The sequence below is a fragment of the Xenopus laevis genome, chromosome 4L (genome assembly GCF_017654675.1).
Source record: "Xenopus laevis strain J_2021 chromosome 4L, Xenopus_laevis_v10.1, whole genome shotgun sequence".
NCBI classification, from domain to species: Eukaryota; Metazoa; Chordata; class Amphibia; order Anura; family Pipidae; genus Xenopus; species Xenopus laevis.
The window spans coordinates 91,206,242-91,231,096 of NC_054377.1; the positions used below are offsets into that span (position 1 = coordinate 91,206,242).

General features: G+C 36.4%; 1 protein-coding gene across 2 annotated transcripts in view; it reads right to left on the reverse strand.

The window, feature by feature from the left end:
- The window catches only part of faf1.L (Fas (TNFRSF6) associated factor 1 L homeolog), a 151,137-nt gene that overhangs the window by 115,822 nt on the left and 10,460 nt on the right, over positions 1-24,855 (reverse strand). The window contains exons 1-4 of one of the 2 annotated variants that reach the window (XM_041589257.1): positions 12,072-12,189; positions 9,624-9,670; positions 7,080-7,300; positions 391-482 (exon numbers count right to left, since the gene is read on the reverse strand). In XM_041589257.1, coding sequence (XP_041445191.1) covers positions 391-482; positions 7,080-7,300; positions 9,624-9,670; positions 12,072-12,116 — 405 coding nt within the window. In that variant the 5' untranslated portion in view covers positions 12,117-12,189. 2 annotated transcript variants of the gene reach the window in all.

Sequence of the window (24,855 nt, forward strand, 5' to 3'; positions counted from 1 at the left end):
AATGAAACTCAATAGGACTGCTTTGCCATCAGTAAAGATGCATGCATCATTATTGATATCAAGTACAAGGCACTGTTTTATTATTACAGAGAAAACAGAATAAAAAAATTTTATTATTTGCTTAAAATGCACTCTATGTGAGATGGCCTTTCTGGAACGTGGAGCTTTCTGGATAACTGGTTTTCAAGTTGTACTTGTGTACTTGTACTTGTATACTTGTATACACTTATTGCATATTATTTTACATATATTTAAAGTAACAGATGCCATAATATAATATGGGCTACAAAATTTATATAGTTATATGCATGCGTAAAACATACATTTGAAGTGGAACCCACCACACACAGAAAAGTTTCCAGATGAGTATTTATAATATTTTATACTCACACTGTCTTCCACATCACCAGATTTCCATCCCTTTAAAAGCATTTTAGATGCAGGGATTTGAAGTTCATTTTCTAGGATCTTTTTGATGTCTCCTGCGAAAAAAATAAAAGCAAAATAACAGGAGCAATTTAGTAAGTACTGAAAACAGAATCCAAAGCTTTTCTTAGTTTCAAAGAAATTGAGAACAGAAGGACACTGGAGCAGATTTACTGCTAATGTGCAAATTTATTGTCCACACAATAAATTTGCACATTAGCAGTAAATCTGCTCCAGTGTCCTTCTGTTCTCAATTTCTGTGAAACTATAGTACTATATTTTGGTGCTGGGACGGAGCACCAGTGAGACAGTTACAGGACCAGCTATACTTTCCACCGTGTATAAATCTACTATTGCCAATGCTTTTCTTGTTTTGCAGCTCTAGACAATACTATTTTTCAAATTAACACTGAATGGGAGAATTACTACACTAAGATACAGAAAGAGTAAAGGAGGGTGGGCTAACTAGTCAATGGCAGAGGTCGTTTAATCCATTTGGATATGTTAGTGGCCTTTCTGATATTCGGGGGTTTTTTTTGGGAGAAAAACTCGATTTGTACAAATCATGTAGGAATCAAATACAATTAGAATTTTCTGGTCAAAACCATTCAATCGAATATAAGACATTTGAATTTTTTCTTAAATAACCTCCATGTCGAATTGTGAGTATATTCGAATTAAAAAAAAAACACATGAATTTGAAATTCATCCTTTGATAAATGGGCTTCCCAGTGTTTGCTTCAGAAAGACTACTACAGTTTATATAAATAGGCTGCTGTGTAGCCATGGGGGCAGCCATTCAAGTTGAAAAAGGAGAAAAGGCACAGGTTAATTAGCAGATAACAGATAAGCTCTGTAATCGAATACAATCGTATCCTACTGCGTGCATCTGTTATCTGCTATGTAACCTGTGCCTTGAATGGCTGCCCCCATGGCTACACAACAGCTTGTTGATATAAACAGTAGTCTTTCTGAAGCAAACACATAACTTTTAGCAGTGTAGGGCAACACTACATTATATTTGAATTACTTTTAAAGGGGAACTCCACAAAAACATAACTTAAGCTTTTTGAAAAGTAAACATAATTTCAAACAACTTTGCAATATAATGTACATCATTTAAAAAATATGCAGACTTTCATGTTTTTAATGGTTTCTGACAGTTCCCTAAGCCCTGCTCGCTCTGATCTCTCTGACTACTTTGCTGAGCTGGCTGACTACTGTTACTTGGTATCAACAGCCAGTTGACCTTAGCTTGCAATGCATTTTAGGTTATGCAGTTCCTGCATGCTGTCTGTAAGCTGTGGAAAATTGTTACAATTTCTAACATCAGTGTTTTAGTCCCTCCTTCCCTGCCAGGATTTCAAATGATGCAGAAAGAGAAGAACGTTAAACAGCTGGATTTCAAAATTGTTATTATTATTATTATTCATACTTTTTGAAGAAACTGGTAACTGTGATGTATATAATTGGGATTTCTGTGTTAAGTGGGCCGGAGTTCCCCTTTAAACACTTTCATTTGTTGGTGTTACTGCACCTTTAAGAAGTGAGCCCCTGAGTAAATTCTGCAGAGAACTAGTTTAAGTGTTCAAAAAAGTCAATAAAATTCAGTCATCGTGTTTTTTTTACAATGACTATTCCTAGGACAGTTGCCACACCACACCCTTAACACCTCAGCAAGCATCTGCCTACAAAGTTGCAAAACACAATTAACCAGGTTCCAAGTATCAATATATACAGGCAGAGCATCACCACCAAGAGCAACTTATATGTAGCACACGGATACCATTTTATGGAAAATATTAGTCCACCTGAATAAACTGACAGCAATAATAGTTATTAACTCTTTAAAGGATAATAATTCTGTGAAACCCAAGTATTTGACAGTGCATTATCCTCTTTTAAATATAGAAGGAATGTGCTTATAAAAGTAGTGTTTCATTTCAAACTGTCTCTTTCCCAGGCCGTGCAGGGGAGCCAGCAACACTCGACACTCTGCACTCTGCACGTCTTTATGGCTATTTGTATTCTCTGCATGTCTGGCTCTGACTCCTTTAGCACTTCTCCTCCAAGGATTAAAAAAATTATTATATCAATGTATAATGGAAAATTGCTTAGAAAAACATTTTGTTTTATTATGCAAAAATCATCTATTTCTGTGCCCACTGGGAGCTTTCTCATTCTACACTGAGATGTAAGGAGACGTTCATGAGCCCTTCTTGTAATTAGGGATCTTTTCCCATTGGCACCTAGCAAAACAGTGAAATAGTTTAACTAAACAAATCAAATTATAAATGCTCTCCATCATTCTGAGCAAGGTTGGTGGAGGATACTAGCAGATAAATATTTCACAACCTATTTCACAACCCAAATTGATAATATTTTGCTAATGGCAAGAAGGGCAATACTGTCTGCACAAGTCTGAACAGGAACTGAAAGTAACATGTCACACAGTGAAATAAAACATCTTCCACCCACATACTAACTGTCGTGGTCCCCTTAATGTACTTGAGCCCACACAAACCAAAAAAGTCTATTATGTACCTACTACTATATTCTGACAACCAAACGTACCATTTACATATCAGTTTCCAGGTTTATATACACAACTGGTTTCAAAACACAGAATTTAAATGATTCTGTCATTATTTTTATGGTGTAGTTTGTATTTCTAAATGACACTGTTTGCAATAATTCAACATCGCAGATAATTTTGCCTGGTCATGTGCTTTCAGAAAGAGCCAGTGCTGCACAATGGAACTGCTTTCTGGCAGGTTATTGTTCCTCCTACACAATGTAACTGAAGGTGTCAAAGTGGGACCTGGATTTTTACTACTGAGTGTTGTTCCTATATCTACCAGAGAACTGTTATCCTGTGTTAGGGAGCTGCTATTTGGTTACCTTCCCATTGTTCTTTTGTTTGGCTGCTGGGGGGAAAGGGAGGGGGTGATATCACTCCAACTTGCAGTACAGCAGTAAAGAGTAGGGATCCACCAAATCCACTATTTTTATCCTTTGCGAAAAGTATCAGTTTGCTCTTTTGAAAAATGGATTTCATAGCAGAAGTCTGCTGGAGCAGATGACATCTTCTAGGCAAAGGAGCCTACCTAAAAGATATATCTAACTGTCAATGATTATCTGACACCCAACTGCTGCAAGAAGACAGAATGAAGAGAAACGGATGCTGATAGAGGGATATTGAAGATAAATTTGATTTTTTTCAAAAATGACACAGAATATTTAATTGTTTGTATTTAGAAATTTTCTTATTTCCATATGATGATGCTTATATTACATTTTCGTTGTCGCGATAGTTCCCCTTTAAATATTTATATAATTTTTAAAAGATTATTTTTAGGAAATGTTTTAAAAAGGGTGGTTCACCTTTAAGTTAACTTTTAGTATGTTACAGAAAGATCAATTCTAAGCAACTTTTCAATTGGACTTCATTATTTATTTTTTATAGTTTTTTTAATTATTTGCCGTTTTCTTCTGACTCTTTCCAGCTTTCAAACACGGGCCACTGACCCCATATATAAAACAAATACTCTGTAAGGCTACAAATGTATTGTTATTGCTACTTTTAATTACTCATCTTTCTATTCAGGTCTCTCTTATTTATATTCCAGTCTTTTATTCAAATCAGGTAGCTAAGGTAATCTGGACCCTAGCAACCAGATTGCTGAATTTGCAAACTGGAGAGCTGCTGAATAAAAAGCTAAATAATGAAAACCAATTTCAAACACTTGTTTTCAGATTGTTCATCGGAAATAAAGACTTTGTTCAACCGGTTTCCTTTTTTTTTTTTTTTTTTTAACCATTTTACCTAAATTGAAGCTGAAAGTTGAATGTTCCGGTCTCTGGTGTTTGAGTCTGGCACTCTGGCAGCTCAGTAATATTTCTAAGCCTTTCAGATTTAACAATTTATTATTCAAATAAATTGTCCTTTATCTCTGCATGTGGTACAAATAATAAGGTGATAACATTTAGTAATGCTGATGAGCATTGCCAATTTGTCCCCTATCTCTAGAAGAAATAACATACAACTGTTTAAAGCAGCTGAATCCATTCTAATGAACCAGCACAGGAACAGAGTTTGATAAATGCATTTAAACTAAACTAAATATCAATGACAGTCAGGAAAGTTGCATTTTTTTTTTATTTATTTTTTTTTCATTTTACCTAAATTAAAGATGAAAGTTGAATGTTCCGGTCTCTGGTGTTTGAGTCTGTCACTCTGGCAGCTCAGTAATCCAGTTGCAAATTATGGACTGTTACAATTTGCAACATTCATTGATACATTTCTCAGCAGCATCTGTGGTATATCAGCAACTATTATATCAATTCTAATAGCTGCATTTAATGAAACATTAAGATTATGCTCAGCAGGGACAAAGATAAGAAATGTATCAACTAATGTATCATGAATCTTTAAACTTCAATATTAGAAAATGTTTACAAATACAAAAAAGAAAGCAATTGAAAAAAATTCTTTATTTTTGGGGAACAATCTGAAAACAACTGAACTGAAAAAAGTGTTGGAAGGTGAACAAAAACAATAACATTTGATATAATTACAAAACGGTCCCACTAATGTAACACAATAACAATCCCTGCTTGTTTAAAGCTCTTATTTATGCCTTAGGGTTTTTTTAACTATATAGCTATGGGCAAGTGCAAAAGGATTATTTGTTGGCTTGCTCGCAATACTGTTTGTGGTCACACTGTAACTGCACCACACTTTATGAAAACATTTCCAGTGGTGAGGAAAAGCAACCCCCTTAGGAATTTGTCACCAAGTCTGAAAAGAGATGCGGAAGTGCTGATAGGAACAATTTTAGCCTCAGTGTAAACATAAGTCATATCTTTCCACCATTAATTTAAGCTTGTGGAGTTGTCTTCTGGCAAAGTTTGCACAAAACAGTTCATGTCCAGAGAAGCCGATTTATCAAGATTTGTAAAATGTTTCTAAGCCTTTCAGATTTAACAATTTATTGTTCAAATAAATTGTCCTTTATCTCTGCTTGCGGTACAAATAATAAGGTGATAAAACTTAGCAATGCTGCTGAGCATTGCCAAGTTGTCCCCTATCTCTAGAAAAAATAATGTAAAACTGTTTAAAGCAGCTAAATCCATTCTAATGAACCAGTACAGGAACAGAGTTTGATAAATGCATTTAAACTAAACCAAATATCAATGACAGTCAGGAAAGTTGTGTTTAATGGGAAAAACAGCAAACTGCTGAGATTCCCCACTTTTATATATCACGTATCAATATTCACCATTGGCAATTTTGCATTACATGTGCTGCAAGCCTGCAGCAAGATGCTTGGATGTTCAAGAGCTTATCAATTTAACTGTGGGCAATGAGAAAACAGGCTGATTTTTTAGCAGTTGGGGTGGTTGGCAATAACTCACATGAAGCCCATTGTTTTCAGGTGGCTGCCGTAACAGCCAAACCCCTTAAAATAGTGGGCACCTTAACACCTGTACTTGCCCCATGTGCACCTGCTCTTAAAGGGGAACGATCAAGAAAATGAGCTTTCAGCATACAATCAATTAAATATTCTGCGTTGTTTCTGAAATCATCAAATTTATCTTCATTATCTCTCTCTCTGGATCTGTTTCTCTTCATTCTGTCTTCATGCAGCAGTTGGATGTCAGATATTCATTGACCGTTAGATCCAATATACCTTATAGGGGGGCTTCCTTTCCTAGCAGATGAATTAGAGCTCACTCAAATAACTGATTCCAGGTATGGGACCTATTATCCAGAATGCTCGGGACCTGAGGCTTCCCAGATAATGGATCTTTCTGTAATATGGATCTTCATAATTTAAGTTCACTAGAAAATCATTTAAACATTAAATAAACCCAATAGGCTTGTTTTGCTTCCAATAAGGATTAATTATATCTTAGTTGGGATCAAGTACAAGCTATTGTTTTATTATTATAGAGAAAAAGGAAATCATTTTTAAAAATTTTGATTATTTGGATAAAATGGAGTCTATGGGAGACGGCCTTTCCGTAATTTGGAACTTTCTGTATAACAGATTTCCGGGTAATGGATCCCATACCTGTACAAACAAAATCTAAAAAAATAACTGCCTTTTGCACAAATCCTGCATGTAGAGAGACAGGATGTCTAGTGATTTTAATAGAGTGAGCTCTAATACATCTTCTAGGCAAAGGATCCCCCCTATAATATATATTGGATCAATGACTATCTGACACCCAACTATTGCATGAAGACAGAATGAAGAGAAACAGATGCTGAGACAGTGATAGTGAATATAAACTTGATTATTTCAGAAACAACGCAGAATATTTAATTGACTGTATGCTGAAGCTTATATTAAATCTTCATTTTCGTGATCGTTCCCCTTTAAATACAATCACACAGGTAAAGCCCAGTCTCAACCCAAAGATATATTTTGCATTTAATAAACCATGACACAATCGATATCATGAACGGTGAACACTCAAGCTGCTCCCATCATCAGATCAGCTTGCTGATATATACAGCTAACTTTACCAACTTTATATCAATATATTTATAAAATGAAGGGCCCAATAAGGCTTTGCTAATATCTGACAATTATTTGCTGAAGTTTGTCTTACCTACAGTGAATTGCTTAAGCTTTATGTCTTACCTACAGTGCAGCTGTCTTCTAGAACTACATCCGCCGTTTTGTCTCTGTATTCAACTTTAAAATTCAGCATTCGTGACAGTCGTTCAACAATCTGCCGTGAGGGAACCACAGGACGAAAAGCTGAAGTGGAGGATGAGGGAGGGGAAGTAGAGGCGGCCGTGGTGGCTGTTTGGGCAGCAGTACTAAATATTGGATTTGGCAAGGAATCACTGCTGAATTCACTAGAAAAAACAAATAGAAATTACTTTAATAAACAAAAAAAAAATTGCCATATGTTAAAATTGCCCTTATTGGTCTAAGTCGCAAAGTTTCCATATGGCCTAGAAACAAATAGCAAAGCCTTCTGATCTATTCTGTACGAATAATAAGTAATCTGTCCCTTAAGATCAGGTGCAAAGAATTTTTGCACAAAATAGCCAAAAAAACAAATCTTTGGGTGAATCAAATATGAAAATATTTCCGAGGAGTACACACCTTTGCAGATCACTTTCCTGGGTGCTGGTTAAGAACTGCGGACAACCAACAAAGAATACTGCATCAAGACAAAAGTGTTTTTACTGAAAATCCAACATTTCAGTCACATAAAGTAACCTTCCTCAGGGACCAGAAACCAAACCAGTTTCTTGTCCCTGAGGAAGGTTACTGTATGTGACCAAAATGCTGGCTTTTCAAAAAAAGACATTTTTGTTTGTTTGAGGGCACATAGGGCATACAGTCCACATCTCTCAATCTGCATTTTGCATGCAGGAGAGAAAGAGAGAAGTAGATAGCCATGAAAAAAACGAAAGCATGCATTGGGGCAGATTTATTAAGGGCGAAGTGACCAAAGTTAGTGAAAATTCGCCAGCGTGAAGTCATTTTGTTACTTTGCCTATTTACTAATGGCGCAGGCGTAACTTTGCTAGCGAAGGAGATAGACTCTAGCGGTAATTCGCTCCCTTACGCCTGGTGAAGTTGCCTTCTGGCGAATGGACGTAACTGCGCAAATTCACTAAGATGTGGATTTTACTGAACATTACCTCTTGCGCCAGACTTGCCTTCACCGCCTCAGACCAGGCGAAGTGCAATAGAGTACATAGGACTTCCTCAAAAAATAGTTGAAAATTTTTCTAAGTCCCAAAAACGCTGGCGACATTTCATTTTTCAAGGTGATAGGCTGCAAAAGATCGTAATTTTTTTCTGAGTTACCTGGCTTCCCCCCTACATTTCCTAACATACGGCACATAAACTATACAGTGGGCTCACGTGTAGGGCAATATAACAACTTTATTTTCTTTTATTAAGGTTTCCCGGGCTTGTGTAGTGTAATGTATTTGCTGCAACATATACGCCGATTCAACTTGAACTTCCCGCCGTATGCAAATTAGCCAACGCTAGCGCAGTAACGCTAGTGCTACTTCGACAGCGTTCAGCAACTTCGGATTTTAGTGAATTAGCGTTGTCCTGGCGAATCTACACCTGGCGAAGTGTTGCGATATGAGCGAAGCAGATGCTAGCGCAAATTCGGCGCTTACTGAATCTGCCAAATAAAGTGCACAAAATAGCCAGAATATAATGGAATCTATTAGCCGGTTTGTTTCACTGATATTTAAGCCTCCCAAATGAGTGTCAATAGCACAAAAAACAACTGTAAAACCCCCGAGGTTTGAATTAAAATGTATTCCAATGTCACTGTATTAGAATATATAAATAGGGCAATAGCAGTATACTGAACAAAGGCATTGGTTGCCTGAAACAAAGTCCTGTTTAAGCTTGTATCTGCTGAACAAAATATAGCATTATTTTGCATATATCTGTAGCAAGACTATACATAGATATAGCAGATTTCTTTTTTCTCTAGGATGTATTCCCTGGGCGTTAGTGAAGAGGGGTCTAGTATGAGAATAATGGGGTCTGACTGGGAGAACGATGCGGGACTAATAAGGGCCCAAGAAGGTTGACTTCTCTGTGTACATAACCTTTAATGTGTCAAAATGTTTTGGCATTAGACTGTCATATGAAATGTATTAACACTGTAAATATAGGGATGCAGCTCGTTCTACCCAATGTTTCATCAAATGAGAGAGCTCAACCAGTGACCAGGACCCTGTTATTATACAGGATATATTTCTTTATGTAACAAGGTCTCAAACCAGGCATAATCTTTTGGCATGTGGCCTCAACCTTTGCCCTACTACAATAACCCATAGCAGCCAATAACCAAGAAGATATGAGCACTGTAGTACAGATAGAATTATGACATCAAACATATGATTGGTCAATATGCACAGGAGCAAATCTTTATGGGAAGACAGTTATTTTTCCTGAAATACAACATCAGGTTTTTCTGATACAAGTGCTTCTATAACAATATCTGCTGAGGGTAAAAATCTGTAACTATTCCAACACATTATACACATCTTTGCATAGTTTAAAAAATACAGGCTTGTTTACAAACAATTTATTTTTGTTTGTTTTTTATATTTTTACTAATATTAAAAAGTATATAAATATTAATGTATTGGTTCAAGTTATTTTTAAAGTGAAAGTTGTGGTTATACATACCTCTGTAATATACCATTTTCCTGTGGTATAACACCATTTATTGCTGCCTACAGATAAAAAAGAAATGTCAGTATAAGCCAGCTTCCTGATGAGCACAGAGGGGGTGAAGTAAGAAGCATACTACAAATAACAGTTATTCAGTTATCCTAACCAACACACAGCCATACTTTAAGCTTACAAATTGGGAAAAAACAATTTAGGCCTTGATTCCTTGATTCCCCCACCCCACGTAGACCCCCTCCCTCCTCCCCCAGCCTAATTGCTGCCCGGGGAAATGCCTCTAACTTTTTACTTACCCCTCGGTGCAGATTCAGGCATCGGAGTTCCACACAGCCATCTTCCGGGTCTTCCGTAAGCTGAGACAGAGACCGACGAATTGGCGCATGCGCACTTGGAGCAATTTACCAGTTTGCGACAACTGCACATGCCCCGAAATGGGCGGAAATTGCTGAAGCACCGGAGGAAGACACAAAGACGCGGAAGATGGCTGCCATGAAGTCCGATCCCTGAATCTGCACCGAGGGGTAAATAGAAAAAAATTAGGGGCATTGGCCGTGGTAGCAGCTAGGCTGGGGGGAGGAGGATCTATGTGGGGTAGGGGGGGTACAGTTTTTTTTGCTAAAGGAATTCTCCTTTAACCTATGCCATATAGACTTTTTTCAACTTCCTCCATTGCTACACAGCAGATTTTTTTTTTTGGTGTTACTGTTCCTTTAATATTAAAGGGCTTGTTCACCATTGAGTTGAACTTTTAGTATGATGTAGATAGTGATATTCTGAGAAAATTTGCAATTGGTTTTAATTATTTGTGATTTTTGAGTTATTTAGCTTTTTATTCAGCATTTCTCCACATTCAGCTGGTTGCTAGGGTCCAAATTATCCTAGCAACCATGCATTGATTGATTTGAATGACTGGAATATGTCTAGGAGAGGCCCTGAATACAAAGACGAGTAATAAAACATAGCAATAACAATACATTTGTAGCCTTACAGAGCATTTGTTTTCAATATAGGGTCAGTGACCGCCATTGGATAGCTATATACAGATAGATGATTGATAGATAGATGATAGATAGATAGATAGATAGATAGATAGATAGATAGATAGATAGATAGATAGATAGATAGATAGATAGATAGATAGATAGATAGATATTTGGGAAAAAAATATAAGCCCTAAGGGTATTGGGACACAAGGAGATTTATTATGGTAATTTACATACAAATCTTTTGGTGCATATTTAGCCCAATAAAACATAACACTAAAAGACCCTGAAGTAGCCCTGTCCGTCACTTCCCTGACTAAACAGTGTAAACATTACATATTGTATTCATGAGTAAATAAGTATTTTTTTTTTACAGTGCCACTTTTCAAAAAAGGGCCTATAGTTAGTGAGCCTAGATCTTGTTAGATGAGGAATAATAGCAAGTATGTGTCCAGTAATTATGCAAAGCAGTAATCTGTGCATTCCTCTGGGCAAGTTATACATAACTCATGGTTAAGAACAAAAACACTTGGAAAGAGCAGATTATGTTTTAACAGCCTGAAGTGTATTTATATGTATTTTTTCTTGCAATTAAAACATAGCTACAACTATGTTAAACATTTTTTTCTTGCAATTAAATCATAGCTACAACTATATTAAACATTTTTACTAGCAGTAAATAGTTGGTATGGGTCCTATTATCCAGAATACTGGACACAAGCATTGTTTAAACTTGATAGGAATGTTTGCCATCAATAAGGATTAGGTATATCTAAGTTGGAATCAAGTACATGGTACTGTTTAATTATTACAGAGAAAAGGGATTTTTTTTTTATTTTACTTCATTAAAATGCAGTCTATTGGAGATGGACTTTCCATAAAATGATTAATGTTATTAACAGTCTGACCAATGAAAGCTACATATGCAAACAATGTAATTTATAACTTAATGGCTAGCAGTTTGACAAGCAGAAATCAAGCTATTCACTTATACTGGAGGGATCCAAGAAAAGTATAGATACAAACAGATTACATAAGCCATACCCACTTAGATTGTAAGCTCGACGGGGCAGGGACCTCCGTCCTTTGTCTCTTACCACATAGCACATGAACTCAATGTCCTTATACAGTATAAGCTCTGTGTACTGTGCATATTTATTGTATCTATTATGTGACTTGTCCTTCAGGTGTACTATTTATATATTTTGCTTTTATATATTGCACTTTTATGCATTGTACGGCGATACATACATACATACTATCCAAGATCACTTCTCTATATTTGTTTTTTTTTTTTTAAAGGGAATGGACCCTCTTTAGAGCAACTACAATTACTGAAATATGTTTCAACTTTACTTTCATAATTGGGGATTGACTTGTGAGCTCAGAAAACCCCACTGCAGCACATAAAATGATCTGTATAATTTAACAGACAAAGCTCTGAATTTCTATGCTCGTGTACCTGTATCTGCTGTAGTTGATAACTCAAATGTATGACTGTATTCATATAGTGACCGCATCTTGTCAAAGTATTAAACAGTGCAGAAGGCTTGAGTTGAGGGCATGCTTGTGACACAAAGAGCTCTCTATACGCAGAAAAGCAGTTTTCATTACAAGGTGGAGCCAATCTAATCGCTTGTTGCTTGAATGATGACTCTGCATTTTTCTACTTGGCGATTGTGCAAGGAAAACAGTGGAAAAGGAGGGAGGGAGTGAGCTCCAGCTCTGCACTCCCTTAATAGCTACTACTTTCATAAATAAATAACTGTGAACTTGGCTTTCTAACGTTCTGAAATAAGAGCTCAACAACCAACAGTCACAAGTGTCTCATGAAAACTCTATGCTTAGCTCTTTCTGCGTGCTGTTTATATGGTTCATTAGAAAGGACAGCAGTTTCTTACACACTTAGCTGTCACAGAATCTAAAAGATATTAAAAAAATATTTTAAAAAAATACCTATCCATCTCCAATGTAATTCTTTTTTTTCCCTGGATCCATCAAGATGATTTACTGTGTAGTTTAGTCCAACCACACCTTAAGGGGTCTGTCCTTTGTCATCATATAATCACCTGATATGTTACTCATGGGGGCCTTAAAGGGCATGTCAACCCAAAAATAAAAATTTGAATAATAGAAGAAAACCTAATGCTAAGGAACTTTCTGATAAATGTATTAAAATTTTCAGTGCTTTTAAAGTTACAGTAGTTACTGATTTTACATACTCAGATTTTACTGTTTCTCGGAACTGACAGTTTTTTCGCAGTCCCATTCAGACAAGCTGCATTTTTTTTTCTTTCCTAAATTTAACGTTTTCCCAGAAATTATGCTGTTTTGATTTGGTCATTTGGGAAATGTAAAATTGGGGTTCTACTGTATTTGTGAATACAACTGCTATTGAAAGCAGAACTTGATTAAAGGGATTTTCATAATTTTTATGGTGTAGTTTTTATTTCTAAATTACTCTGTTTACACTGCAAATCATTCACTCGACAATATTAAAGGGATACTGTCATGGGAAAACATGTTTTTTTCAAAACGCATCAGTTAATAGTGCTGCTCCAGCAGACTTCTGCACTGAAATCCACTTCTCAAAAGAGCAAACACATTTTTTTATATTCAATTTTGAAATCTGACATGGGGCTAGACATATTGTCAGTTTCCAAGCTGCCCCAGTCATGTGACTTGTGCCAGCACTTTAGGATGGAACTACTTTCTGGCAGGCTGTTATTTCTACTACTTAATGTAACTGAATCAGTCTCAGTGGGACTTGGCTTTTACTATTGAGTGTTGTTCTTAGATCTACCAGGCAGCTGTTATCTTGTGTTAGGGAGCTGCTATCTGGTTACCTTACCAGTTACCTTACCATTTTTCTGCTGCTAGGCAGCTGGGGGGGTGATATCACTCCAACTTGCAGTACAGCAGTAAAGAGTGACTTTAGTTTATCAGAGCACAAGTCACATGACTGGAGGCAGCTGGGAAACTGACAATATGTCTAGCCCTGTCAGATTTCAAAATTGAATATAAAAACATATGTTTGCTCTTTTGAGTAGCACCATTAACTGATGCTTTTTGAAAAAAAACATGTTTTCCCAAGACAGTTCCCCTTTAAATTTAATTCCTGAACCAACAAGTGTATTTTTTTTTTTAGTTCTAATATTGGTGTGTAGGTGCATCTCAGGTCATTTTGCCTGGTCATGTGCTTTCAGAAAGAGGCAACACTTTAAGATGGAACTGCTTTCTGGCAGGCTATTGTTTCTCCTACTCAATGTAACTGAATGTGTCACAGTGGGGTCTGGATTTTACTATTGAGTGCTATTCTTATATCTACCAGGGAGCTGTTAGTTTGTGTTAGGGAGCTACTATCTAGTTACCTTCCCATTGTTCTGTTACTAGGCTGCTGGGGGGAGGGGTGATATCACTCCAACTTACAGTACAGCAGTAAAGAGTGACTGAAGTTTATCAGAGCACAAGTCACATGACTGGGGGCAGCTGGAAAACTGACAATATGTCTAGCCCCATGTCAGATTTCAAAATTAAACATAAAAAAATCTATTTGCTCTTTTGATGGATTTCAGTGCAGAATTCTGCTGGAGCAGCACTATTAACTGATGTGATCTGAAAAAAATATTTATTTGCATGACAGTATCCCTTTAACTACTGGTAGTTACTTTTTAAACAATGTTGCAAAAATCAGAGTTACCCAATAATGGAGAATCAACTGCAGTATAAAGTAAGTCATCAGGATAATCATTGGAGAATTTTGTATCCACTGAACCTGAAGGACTTTTATAAAATTTTATTGTGCAGTGTTCCTCATTTTTATAGTTGTTGAACCACAGCTCCAAATGTGATTTAACTCTTGATATTACTGTAGAACATTCTGGGAGTTTTAGTCTAACGTTATTTGGGAAGATCAGAAATAAGGATGGTTGGGTTAATGAAGTGGGGGAAAGAATGTCAATTTCTATGTCAGTTTCTGTGAAACAATAGTTATTCCCTTCTCCTACAGTTTTAGAATGTCCTTCAGCTTACTCTGAGTTTGAGCTCAGGCAAATCACAATTACCAGTCGCTTTCATGGAAACACGTGTATTTTGTATAGTAATTGGAAATGATTTTAAAGAGAAAATTGGCATTACATAATGGAAAATAGTTTGCATATTCGTGTCAGGAGTAGTTGCCGATACAACACAGTTAACAGACTCATTATAAGTTTCTTCATCTATATAAAAATATTCTTGAACTTTATTTTCCCTGATGATGACTGATCACTTGTTCTGAACCTTGGCAGGAGTTTTATCACTCTGTATATGAGGTACAGATGAAAAAATATTTTTACAGGGCTTTGAAATCTGATATTGCATGTTATTGTATTTCTTTCCTCACTTACAATTTACAACTATACATTCGCACTGTGGTACTCTGTTTTCTGTTTTCAAATACGTTTTTGTACTAATAGCATCTCAGCTGTATTTTAGGTACTGAAATTTCAACCTAGACTAAGCTTATCCCATCAGTAGAAAAGAAAAACTGTTAATGAACGCCCACCTGTAACACAGTCCCAATACAAAGTATGGTAAATGGCAACAACACTGGACGAAGTGGTCCCTCTACCCTCATGTAACTCTAATAAGCATTACAGATATAGCAAATGCAATTTTTAAAATGGCCATACATACCCTGATTTGATCTGGCAGATTAGCCAAACTGAAATTTTAAATGACGTTGCATTATGATGCTTGAAACATGAGGCAAAGCTTTACTTCAGTTCCTGCAGATCCGAATGTTTCTGCCTTAGGCCCTGGAACATTATTTTAAAGTCAGAAGCTCCAGGGCAGAGTGATAGGACTTTTAGTTGCAATTATATTTGCAAATAATTTTATAGCCACTAAATATAACCACAAATTTAGGGGGTTATTTATCAAAGGTTGGATTGTGTTTTTCCAAAAATAAATTGAGTTTTCGAGGCCAGTTTCAGTAAAAACTTGAATTTCCCTGGATAAAAAAAAAGCCCCGAAGCTGCAAAAAGTTTGAATCCGAAAACACTTCAGCTAAAACCTGTCAAGGTCATGTAGAATTCATTGGCAGAGGTCCCTTAAACCATTTGAAGATTTTTTTAGCCTTCATGACTTTCGGGTTTTTTCAGTGACTCAAAAACTCAATCTTTTCGAATTTTTTTTCGCAGATAACTCAATCAATTTGAGTATTCGAGATTCCCCTGATTGCATTCCAGTTTTTTACAATCAGATTTTTTTCATAAATAAGCAAACTCGACCTTTGATAAATCACCCCCTTAATGAATGTATATTAGGGTGTTCTTAGAATTTAATTAAGCACATTTTTGTTTTAGGGTTTACATCACCTTTATGAGATTGCTTTCATAATCACCAGCAAGTTTAAGAAGCTGCATACTATGTATGCTATGCTAAAATAATTTCTGAATTCATTTTTATTTTACAGCAGAACAGTAAAGCAGCATATGAATATGTTTGGGACATACAAGAGCAGCTAATCACTGTGTATGCTATAACATAACAGCAATTTTTCTTTTGTAAGATAATAGTGTTCATTAGGCACGATGAACCAAATCCAGAATTTGTTTGGGATTCATTCTAAGTAACCAATCCAAATGCAAGACGTTGCATGAATTGAATGCGACAAATTTTGGGGGAAGATGATACATTTTTGGGGAATTTTCTCAAATCTGAATATGCAAATTCAGGTTCACTTTGACATTCTGTATTTAGGAAATCGAAAATAATCAATTTATGACATACCATAGTAGTTAAACAAGAACAGATTCTATTTTATGAGTTCAGCTAAACATTTTAACGCACAGGGGCGAATTTACTTATGGTCGAATATTGAGGGTTAATTAACCCTCGATATTCGACTGTCGAAGTTAAATCCTTCGCCTTCGAATATCGAAGTCGAAGGATTTCCGCAATTCGTTCGATCGAAAAATCGTTCGAATCGAAGGATTTTAATCCATCGATCAAACGATTTTTCTTCTACCAAAAAAAGATTGCAAAGCCTATGGGGACCTTCCCCATAGGCTAACATTGACTTCGGTAGGTTGTAGGTGGCGAACTAGGAGGTCGAAGTTTTTTTAAAGAGACAGTACTTCGACTATCGAATGGTAGAATAGTTGAACGATTTTTAGTTGTAGTCGAAGGTCGAAGTAGCCAAAAAAACTATCGAAATTTGAAGTTTTTTTTATTCTATTCCTTCACTCGAGCTAAGTGAATGGGCCCCACAGTGTGTTAAATTTGAACAGCAAAAGTTGCAGAGTTTAATTCTCATTTGACCACTAGATGTCTCAATCACAGTATTTCAAGTGATACAATAACTATTTCGATAATGCAACAAACAACTGCTACCTTATCATTTAAACCTAATTCAGCGATTTTTAAATATGTTTTAATCAGTGTTTCTTAATGGTTTTCTTTATCATGGCCTTGTGAGCAAAGCCTGGGCCTTAGCCACTGAAAAATATAATCACTAACAAAACTACAGTTATATATTTATATGTTTGCAAAAAAATGCCTTTCTTCTAAGGTCGGTTAATATTTTCCATGAGGGCAGGGCCTTTTGATGTCTTGATCCCCTTAACATGAGCAATAGGGTGAATTACTGAACTGAAAATGAAATTGTAAGAGCAATTTGAGTATTGCCTACAAATCTAATGTGGCCCTAGAGTCCTTGCTCCCCATACATGAGTATTTGATGTGACAGCTTAATAGCACCTCCTTGCCAAAATACTGCAACTGATTTGTTGCTCTTGCTGCTACATCTATGAAGGAAAAGTACAAATGTGGGCAAATGTAAATTATCCTTTGTCTTGCTTCATCATACTTTTTTATCTTGAGCTTCATACTTCCAATGCCGGAGTATAAATATTTAAAGGAGAACTAAAGCCTAACTAAAGAAGTAGGCTAGTAGGAAATGTTATACATTATACAGCCCAAAGTTACCACAGCCCTTTAGCAGTAAAGATATGTGCCTCCAAAGATGCCCCAGTAACTTCCCCATCTTCTTTTCTGCCGATTCACTGCACATGCTCTGTGCTGCTGATAGTTACTGGGCTTAGGGAGCGACGCACAATATACAGTGGTGTGAAAAACTATTTGCCCCCTTCCTGATTTCTTATTCTTTTGCATGTTTGTCACACAAAATGTTTCTGATCATCAAACACATTTAACTATTAGTCAAAGATAACACAAGTAAACATAAAATGCAGTTTTTAATGCAGTTTTTAAATGAGAGTTTTTATTATTTAGGGAGAAAAGAAATCCAAACCTGTGTGAAAAAGTTATTGCCCCCTGAACCTAATAACTGGTTGGGCCACCCTTAGCAGCAATAACTGCAATCAAGCGTTTGCGATAACTTGCAACGAGTCTTTTACAGGGCTCTGGAGGAATTTTGGCCCACTCATCTTTGCAGAATTGTTGTAATTCAGCTTTATTTGAGGGTTTTCTAGCATGAACCGCCTTTTTAAGGTCATGCCACAACATCTCAATAGGATTCAGGTGAGGACTTTGACTAGGCCACTCCAAAGTCTTCATTTTGTTTTTCTTCAGCCATTCAGAGGTGGATTTGCTGGTGTGTTTTGGGTCATTGTCCTGCTGCAGCACCCAAGATCGCTTTAGCTTGAGTTGACGAACAGATGGCCGGACATTCTCCTTCAGGATTTTTTGGTAGACAGTAGAATTCATGGTTCCATCTATCACAGCAAGTCTTCCAGGTCCTGAAGCAGCAAAACAACCCCAGACCATCACACTACCACCACCATATTTTACTGTTGGTATGATGTTCTTTTTCTGAAATGCTGTGTTACTTTTACACCAGATGTAACGGGACGCGCACCTTCCAAAAAGTTCAACTTTTGTCTCGTCGGTTCACAAGGTATTTTCCCAAAAGTCTTGGCAATCATTGAGATGTTTTTTAGCAAAATTGAGACGAGCCTTAATATTCTTTTTGCTTAAAAGTGGTTTGCGCCTTGGAAATCTGCCATGCAGGCCGTTTTTGCCCAGTCTCTTTCTTATGGTGGAGTCGTGAACACTGACCTTAATTGAGGCAAGTGAGGCCTGCAGTTCTTTAGATGTTGTCCTGGGGTCTTTTGTGGCCTCTCGGATGAGTTGTCTCTGCGCTCTTGGGGTAATTTTGGTCGGCCAGCCACTCCTGGGAAGGTTCACCACTGTTCCATGTTTTTGCCATTTGTGGATAATGGCTCTCACTGTGGTTCGCTGGAGTCCCAAAGCTTTAGAAATGGCTCTATAACCTTTGAAATTGAACTCAGGTGTGATAAACCACAGTGAAGTTATTTTTTAACAAGGGGGGCAATCACTTTTTCACACAGGCCCATGTAGATTTGGAGGTTTTTTTCTCCCTTAATAACGTAAACCTTCATTTAAAAACTGCATTTTGTGTTCAATTATGTTATCTTTGACTAATAGTTAACGGTTTTTGATGAGCAGAAACATTTAAGTGTGACAAACATGCAAAAGAATAAGAAATCAGGAAGGGGGCAAATAGTTTTTCACACCACTGTACATTATAATAGAATATGTCACAATGTAAGGATGATTAATAATTAATACAGATAATTACTACATGGCAGCACAGAAACCAGTGCAACTAGAATTTAATAATCAGCTTTGTAGCATCAGTTTATATTACACACAAACCTTATTTTCTGCTTGATAATTTGCAATGACCCCTAAGCTTAACTTCTCAACAGCTGCTCAGAGCCCACTGAGCATGCGAGCATCGCAGACACTTTCCAAGATGGTGACCCCCTGTGAAAAGTTTGAAATCCAGGATCATTGCTGCTATTGAGAAGCTAAAACTATAGGCTGGGGACATAAGATCATGATATAATATATGGCATTTTTAGCCATATTCATTTTTAGAGTTTAGTTCTCCTTTAAATTGTGTTCGCGCATGGCAAACGTAGCATTACAGATATATAAACAAAAACTGGCAATGTGAGTCAGTAATAACCAAAAGCATTCATTCGTCAGAAGAAGGGTTTCACAATAAAACATCCTCTGAACCTGTTAAGCATTTTCATCGATTCTAATCCAGCACCCCCAGGGAACATTTCTATTTTCCTTTGGAAAGTTGTGCACACTTTAAACAAGTCATGAGTACATGTGACACACTGCTCATAATACCACCCACAGGCCACATTACTTCACCTCCACCACTTCAAGGAGAGCTCACATACAACTTATCTCAAAAATTAGAAACACCTGCAAATGAAAGACTGTCGCTGCAAAGAATAAGGCACAGATTTTTTTTTTTAATGCAGTGGATAATCCTAATGGATTCCCAGCAGATGCAATGTAATCACGTGTATTAACATTTTCTAACAGTAAGGAAGGTGTTTTAATAAACTGGCATATTAACACTAGAGCAGTGTTACCTACACTGACAACTGTCCCAGGTTGTCAGAACTATTTTAAAAGGACACGTAAACCCTACATTTGCCAAGCATGTATATAAGTTGGGCGCATTTCCCCACCGGACCGCATAATTTTTCTCTAGCGCCATCATATTTTCTTTAAACAATTAGCAGCTTTCACTCAGCGGCCATTTTCCCTCCGACACATCATCAGTGATATTTACATCTGTCAACACCAAATGTGCACTGTAACATTCATGCATTAGAGAATGCATGCTTACACAGGCACAACTTACTTTGATAAAAAAAAGTTCACTTGAATTGAGCCCTGAAATGGTTAAGCTGATCTCAGGAAAGGAGGTTTGTAGAAAAAAAAAAAAAAAAAAAGGAGCAGCCGGCTACAGCAGAGTTTTCATGAGAACCAGCAATGCTATCTCTTCACTGGCTGCTAGACTGGAGGATGTGTTTAGTAATCTGAGTTGAGAAAGTACTGAGCATACTCATGAGCCAACCGCCAAAGTAAACTCCCAAGGAAGGGGGCTGAGTGGGTTAGAGGAGAAGAAGAGATCCTAAGTGATTAAGTGGATGCTGTAGCCTTACTATTAACCTTTGAACAACACTGGCAAGTATTTAAAGATTTTAAAGAGGCTGTTTATTGATTAAATTCTTTTGTGTGGGTTTAAATGTTAAATTTCTATGAACTATACTATATGACTAGAAAGCTCACTGAAATAAATTGAAAAAAATGAATCTTTTTCTATAATTCAGTTTGTGGCCTTTGTTGTGGCTCTTGTTTTTAGAAATGCTAGATATTTGGTATTGATAGAAGAGTATCACACACAAGCCAAGAACTGCACTGAATCAACATTCCATACTGTTTTGGAAACTCTGATGACTAATTATCTAATTTCTCATTATCTATATGAGTTGTAGAAAAAATATATGTTCACTGAATGTCACAATATCATTTGTATTGAAAATGGTATATCTACAAAATAATTCAAAGATTTAAAACTGGGCCCCCCAAGACAAAAAGATTAAGGGCAGGTGAACAAGTTTCTGTTTAATACAATGAAGCAAAAAGTTACAGTTCACCCTGACAAAATGTATCATTTTCAAAAGTACACCACATATATTGACTTTCCTTTACTTTATTTTCTAATTTTAACTGGTTTTTATAATAGTAATGAAATGGCAGCAACTAATGTATTAAGTGTATCAGCTGCTGTGGGAGCATGCTCAGTGAAGGGTGACGCTGCACCTAAACAAATAGTGAGTATCAATTTTGACTTCTATTCTTAATTTGAGTACCATTTAAAAAAGTTTAAAACTTCCAGGTACAACTTACTTTGATAAAGAAAAAGTTCTGCTTGAATTGAGCCCTGAAATGGTTAAGCTGAGCTCAGGAAAGGAGGTTTGTAGAAAAAAAAAAGGAGCAGCCGGCTACAGCAGAGTTTTCATGAGAACCAGCAATGCTATCTCTTCACTGGCTGCTAGACTGGAGGATGTGTTTAGTAATCTGAGTTGAAAAAGTACTGAGCATACTCATGAGCCAACCGCCAAAGTAAACTCCCAAGGAAGGGGGCTGAGTGGGTTAGAGGAGAAGAAGAGATCCTAAGTGATTAAGTGGATGCTGCAGCCTTACTATTAACCTTTGAACAACACTGGCAAGTATTTAAAGATTTTAAAGAGGCTGTTTATTGATTAAATTCTTTTGTGTGAGTTTAAATGTTAAAATTCTATGAACTATACTATATGACTAGAAAGCTCACTGAAAAAAATTGAAAAAAATGAATCTTTTTCTATAATTCAGTTTGTGGCCTTTGTTGTGGCTCTTGTTTTTAGGAATGCTAGATATTTGGTATTGATAGAAGAGTATCACACACAAGCCAAGAACTGCACTGAATCAACATTCTCCATACTGTTTTGGAAACTCTGATGACTATCTAATTTCTCATTATCTATATGAGTTGTAGAAAAAATATACTTTCACTGAATGTCACAATATCATTTGTATTGAAAATGGTATGTCTACAAAATAATTCAAAGATTTAAAACTGGGCCCCACAAGACAAAAAGATTAAGGGCAGATGAACAAGTTTCTGTTTAATACAATGAAGCAAAAAGTTACAGTTCACCCTGACAAAATGTATCATTTTCCAAAGTACACCACATATATTGACTTTCCTTTACTTTATTTTCTAATTTTAACTGGTTTTTATAATAGCAATGAAATGGCAGCAACTAATGTATCAAGTGTATCAGCTGCTGTGGGAGCATGCTCAGTGAAGGGTGACGCTGCACCTAAACAAATAGTGAGTATCAATTTTGACTTCTATTCTTAATTTGAGTACCATTTAAAAAAGTTTAAAACTTCCAGGACTTGTTTATCACTAGTTTATGAACCCATTTAAGTGTCTACTAAAAGAAAAAAATCTCTAGAAACCAGTTTCTGTCAGCTAACATAATAATACTTTCTATACATTTCAAAATTGGGTTTTTCTAATAAGCTATAAAATAAAATTAGAAAATAAAACTTACTACTAAATCCCAGTTGTTTTGTTCGAGCAATGTTATAGCTTCATCAATATTTTCAATGCCTGTACATGCCTAGAAGAAAGGGAACAGAGAATAAGTCAGTAGGGTACAACAGGTTTAAAGCAGAACTTGCACTTGCCCTATATTTTTATAAAGTTTTCAGTTACAAAGAGATTCTATCATGATTCATATGGTGCAGTTTTTTTTTTTTTATAAATTACACTGTTCACACTGCAAATAATTCAGTCTACCATATACAATTTTACTCCTGGACCAACAAGTATATCATTTTTTTAGTTGCAATATTGGTCTGTAGGCAGCCATCTCAGGTCATTGTGCCTGATCCTTGCTTTCAGAAATAGCCAGCACTTCATGATGGAACTACTACTAATAGATAAGCAATTATTTCACCTACTCAATGTAACTGAATGAGTCAGTGGGACATGGATTTTTACTGTTGAGTGCTGTTCTCATATATACTAGGGAGCTGTTATCTTGTATCAGTGAGATAATGCGAATGGGCTGCTGGGGAGGAAAGGGCGGGGGTGATATCACTCCAACATGCAGTGCAGCAGTAAGGAGTCAATGAAGTATATCAGAGCACAAGTCACATGACTGGGGGCACCTGGGAAACTGACATGTCTAGCGCCATGTCAAAATTAAATATATGAAAATCAGTTTGCTCTTTTGAAAAACTAATTTCAGAGCAGAATTCTGCTGGAGGAGCACTTTTAACTGACGCGTATTGGAAAAAAACATGTTTTCCCCATGACAGAATCTCTTTAAGTACAGCCATGACATTTATCATCAAAAAGCCGCAGTGTAAAGCATTTTAGGTGCACGGTTTACCACCAAACATGTTTGAATTATACAATGAGCATGAAATAGGGTGTGACCACATAACCCTCTACACTTGTCCATATTAAAGGAACAGCAACACTAAAAAATGAAAGTGTTTTAAAGTAATGGAAGTATTATTTAGTGTTGCCCTGCACTGGTAAAACTGATGTGTTTGCTTCAGAAACACTACTATAGTTCTTATAAACAAGCTGCTGTGTAGCAATGGTGGAAATTGATATACGGCTATATGGCACAGGTTAAATAGTGGATAACAGATAACACCATTATGTTCTACAGAGCTTATCTGCTATCTGCCATGTAACCTGAGCCTTTTCTTCTTTGAATGGCTGCTCCCATTGCTACACAGCAGCTTTTTTATTTAAACAATAGTAGTGTTTCTGAAGCAAACACAGCAGTTATACCAGTGAAGGACAACCCTGAATTATATTTGTATTACTTTAAAACAATTTCATTTTCTGATGTTACTGTTCCTTTAATACATTAAAGGAGATAAGTGCCCAATATGTTACAATATGAATGCACATTAAAAGTTACCTATAGGTCATGTTGATCGTTTTTTGCTGAGAGGTTTGTTTTTGTAAGCAATTGTTACTTGAAGTTTCTAAACCTGACTGTTTTGCCAACCTGACTGTCCCATCTCAGCCTTTCAGTTAAAGATTCTAATGCTAACGGACTCCTGCTGCACAAATATGGCAGCCCCATCAAACAGGAACATGTTGCTTTCAAGGCAATATTATAATAGATGTAAAAAATAAGTTTAATTTCTGGTGTCAGTATCTCTAACATTTTACTCTAGATTCATACAGTAAGAAGGGCACTTGTGCACCAAAAACAGGGCTCTCTGCAATGAAAGATATCAGACTCAGCTCCTGTATCAGTCTGTGTGAAAAAATGCAATGTGGCTGCTTGGAAAGAGACAGCATTTAGGAAGTTTTAAGTGATTATAAATACAAAAACTTTGAAATTAAATTCATGAAATTCAGTATTCTCAAGCACTCACTCTTAGAAACCAACGAGCACTTTATTTATGATAGATGCCTATCAACTGCAAAAAATGAAATTTTTCGAGATTTATTATATCCTGGCACTGGAAATAGCTCAAATCTGAAAATACACCATCTAAAACCTGTTGAGGTCATGTAGGAGTCAATAGCAGAGGTCCCTTGAACAATGCACAGTCACTCATCTCCTCTGATGAAGCGCCCAATAGCGAGATACGCGTAAGGAGGGAGTGGCTTGACATGAGATAGGCAGACTGGGGGGTTAAAAGTTTGTTATGCTAAAAGTTTATGATGAATTAATGTGATTTATGTTATTATGGATGAATTGCACAAATAAATGTTTTAAGTGAGTGACTGTGCATGTTTTAAATTTATATTTAGCACGTGTTAGTGGACCCGTGCACAGCTCTCACTATAAGATAGCATATACCCTAAAGTTAAA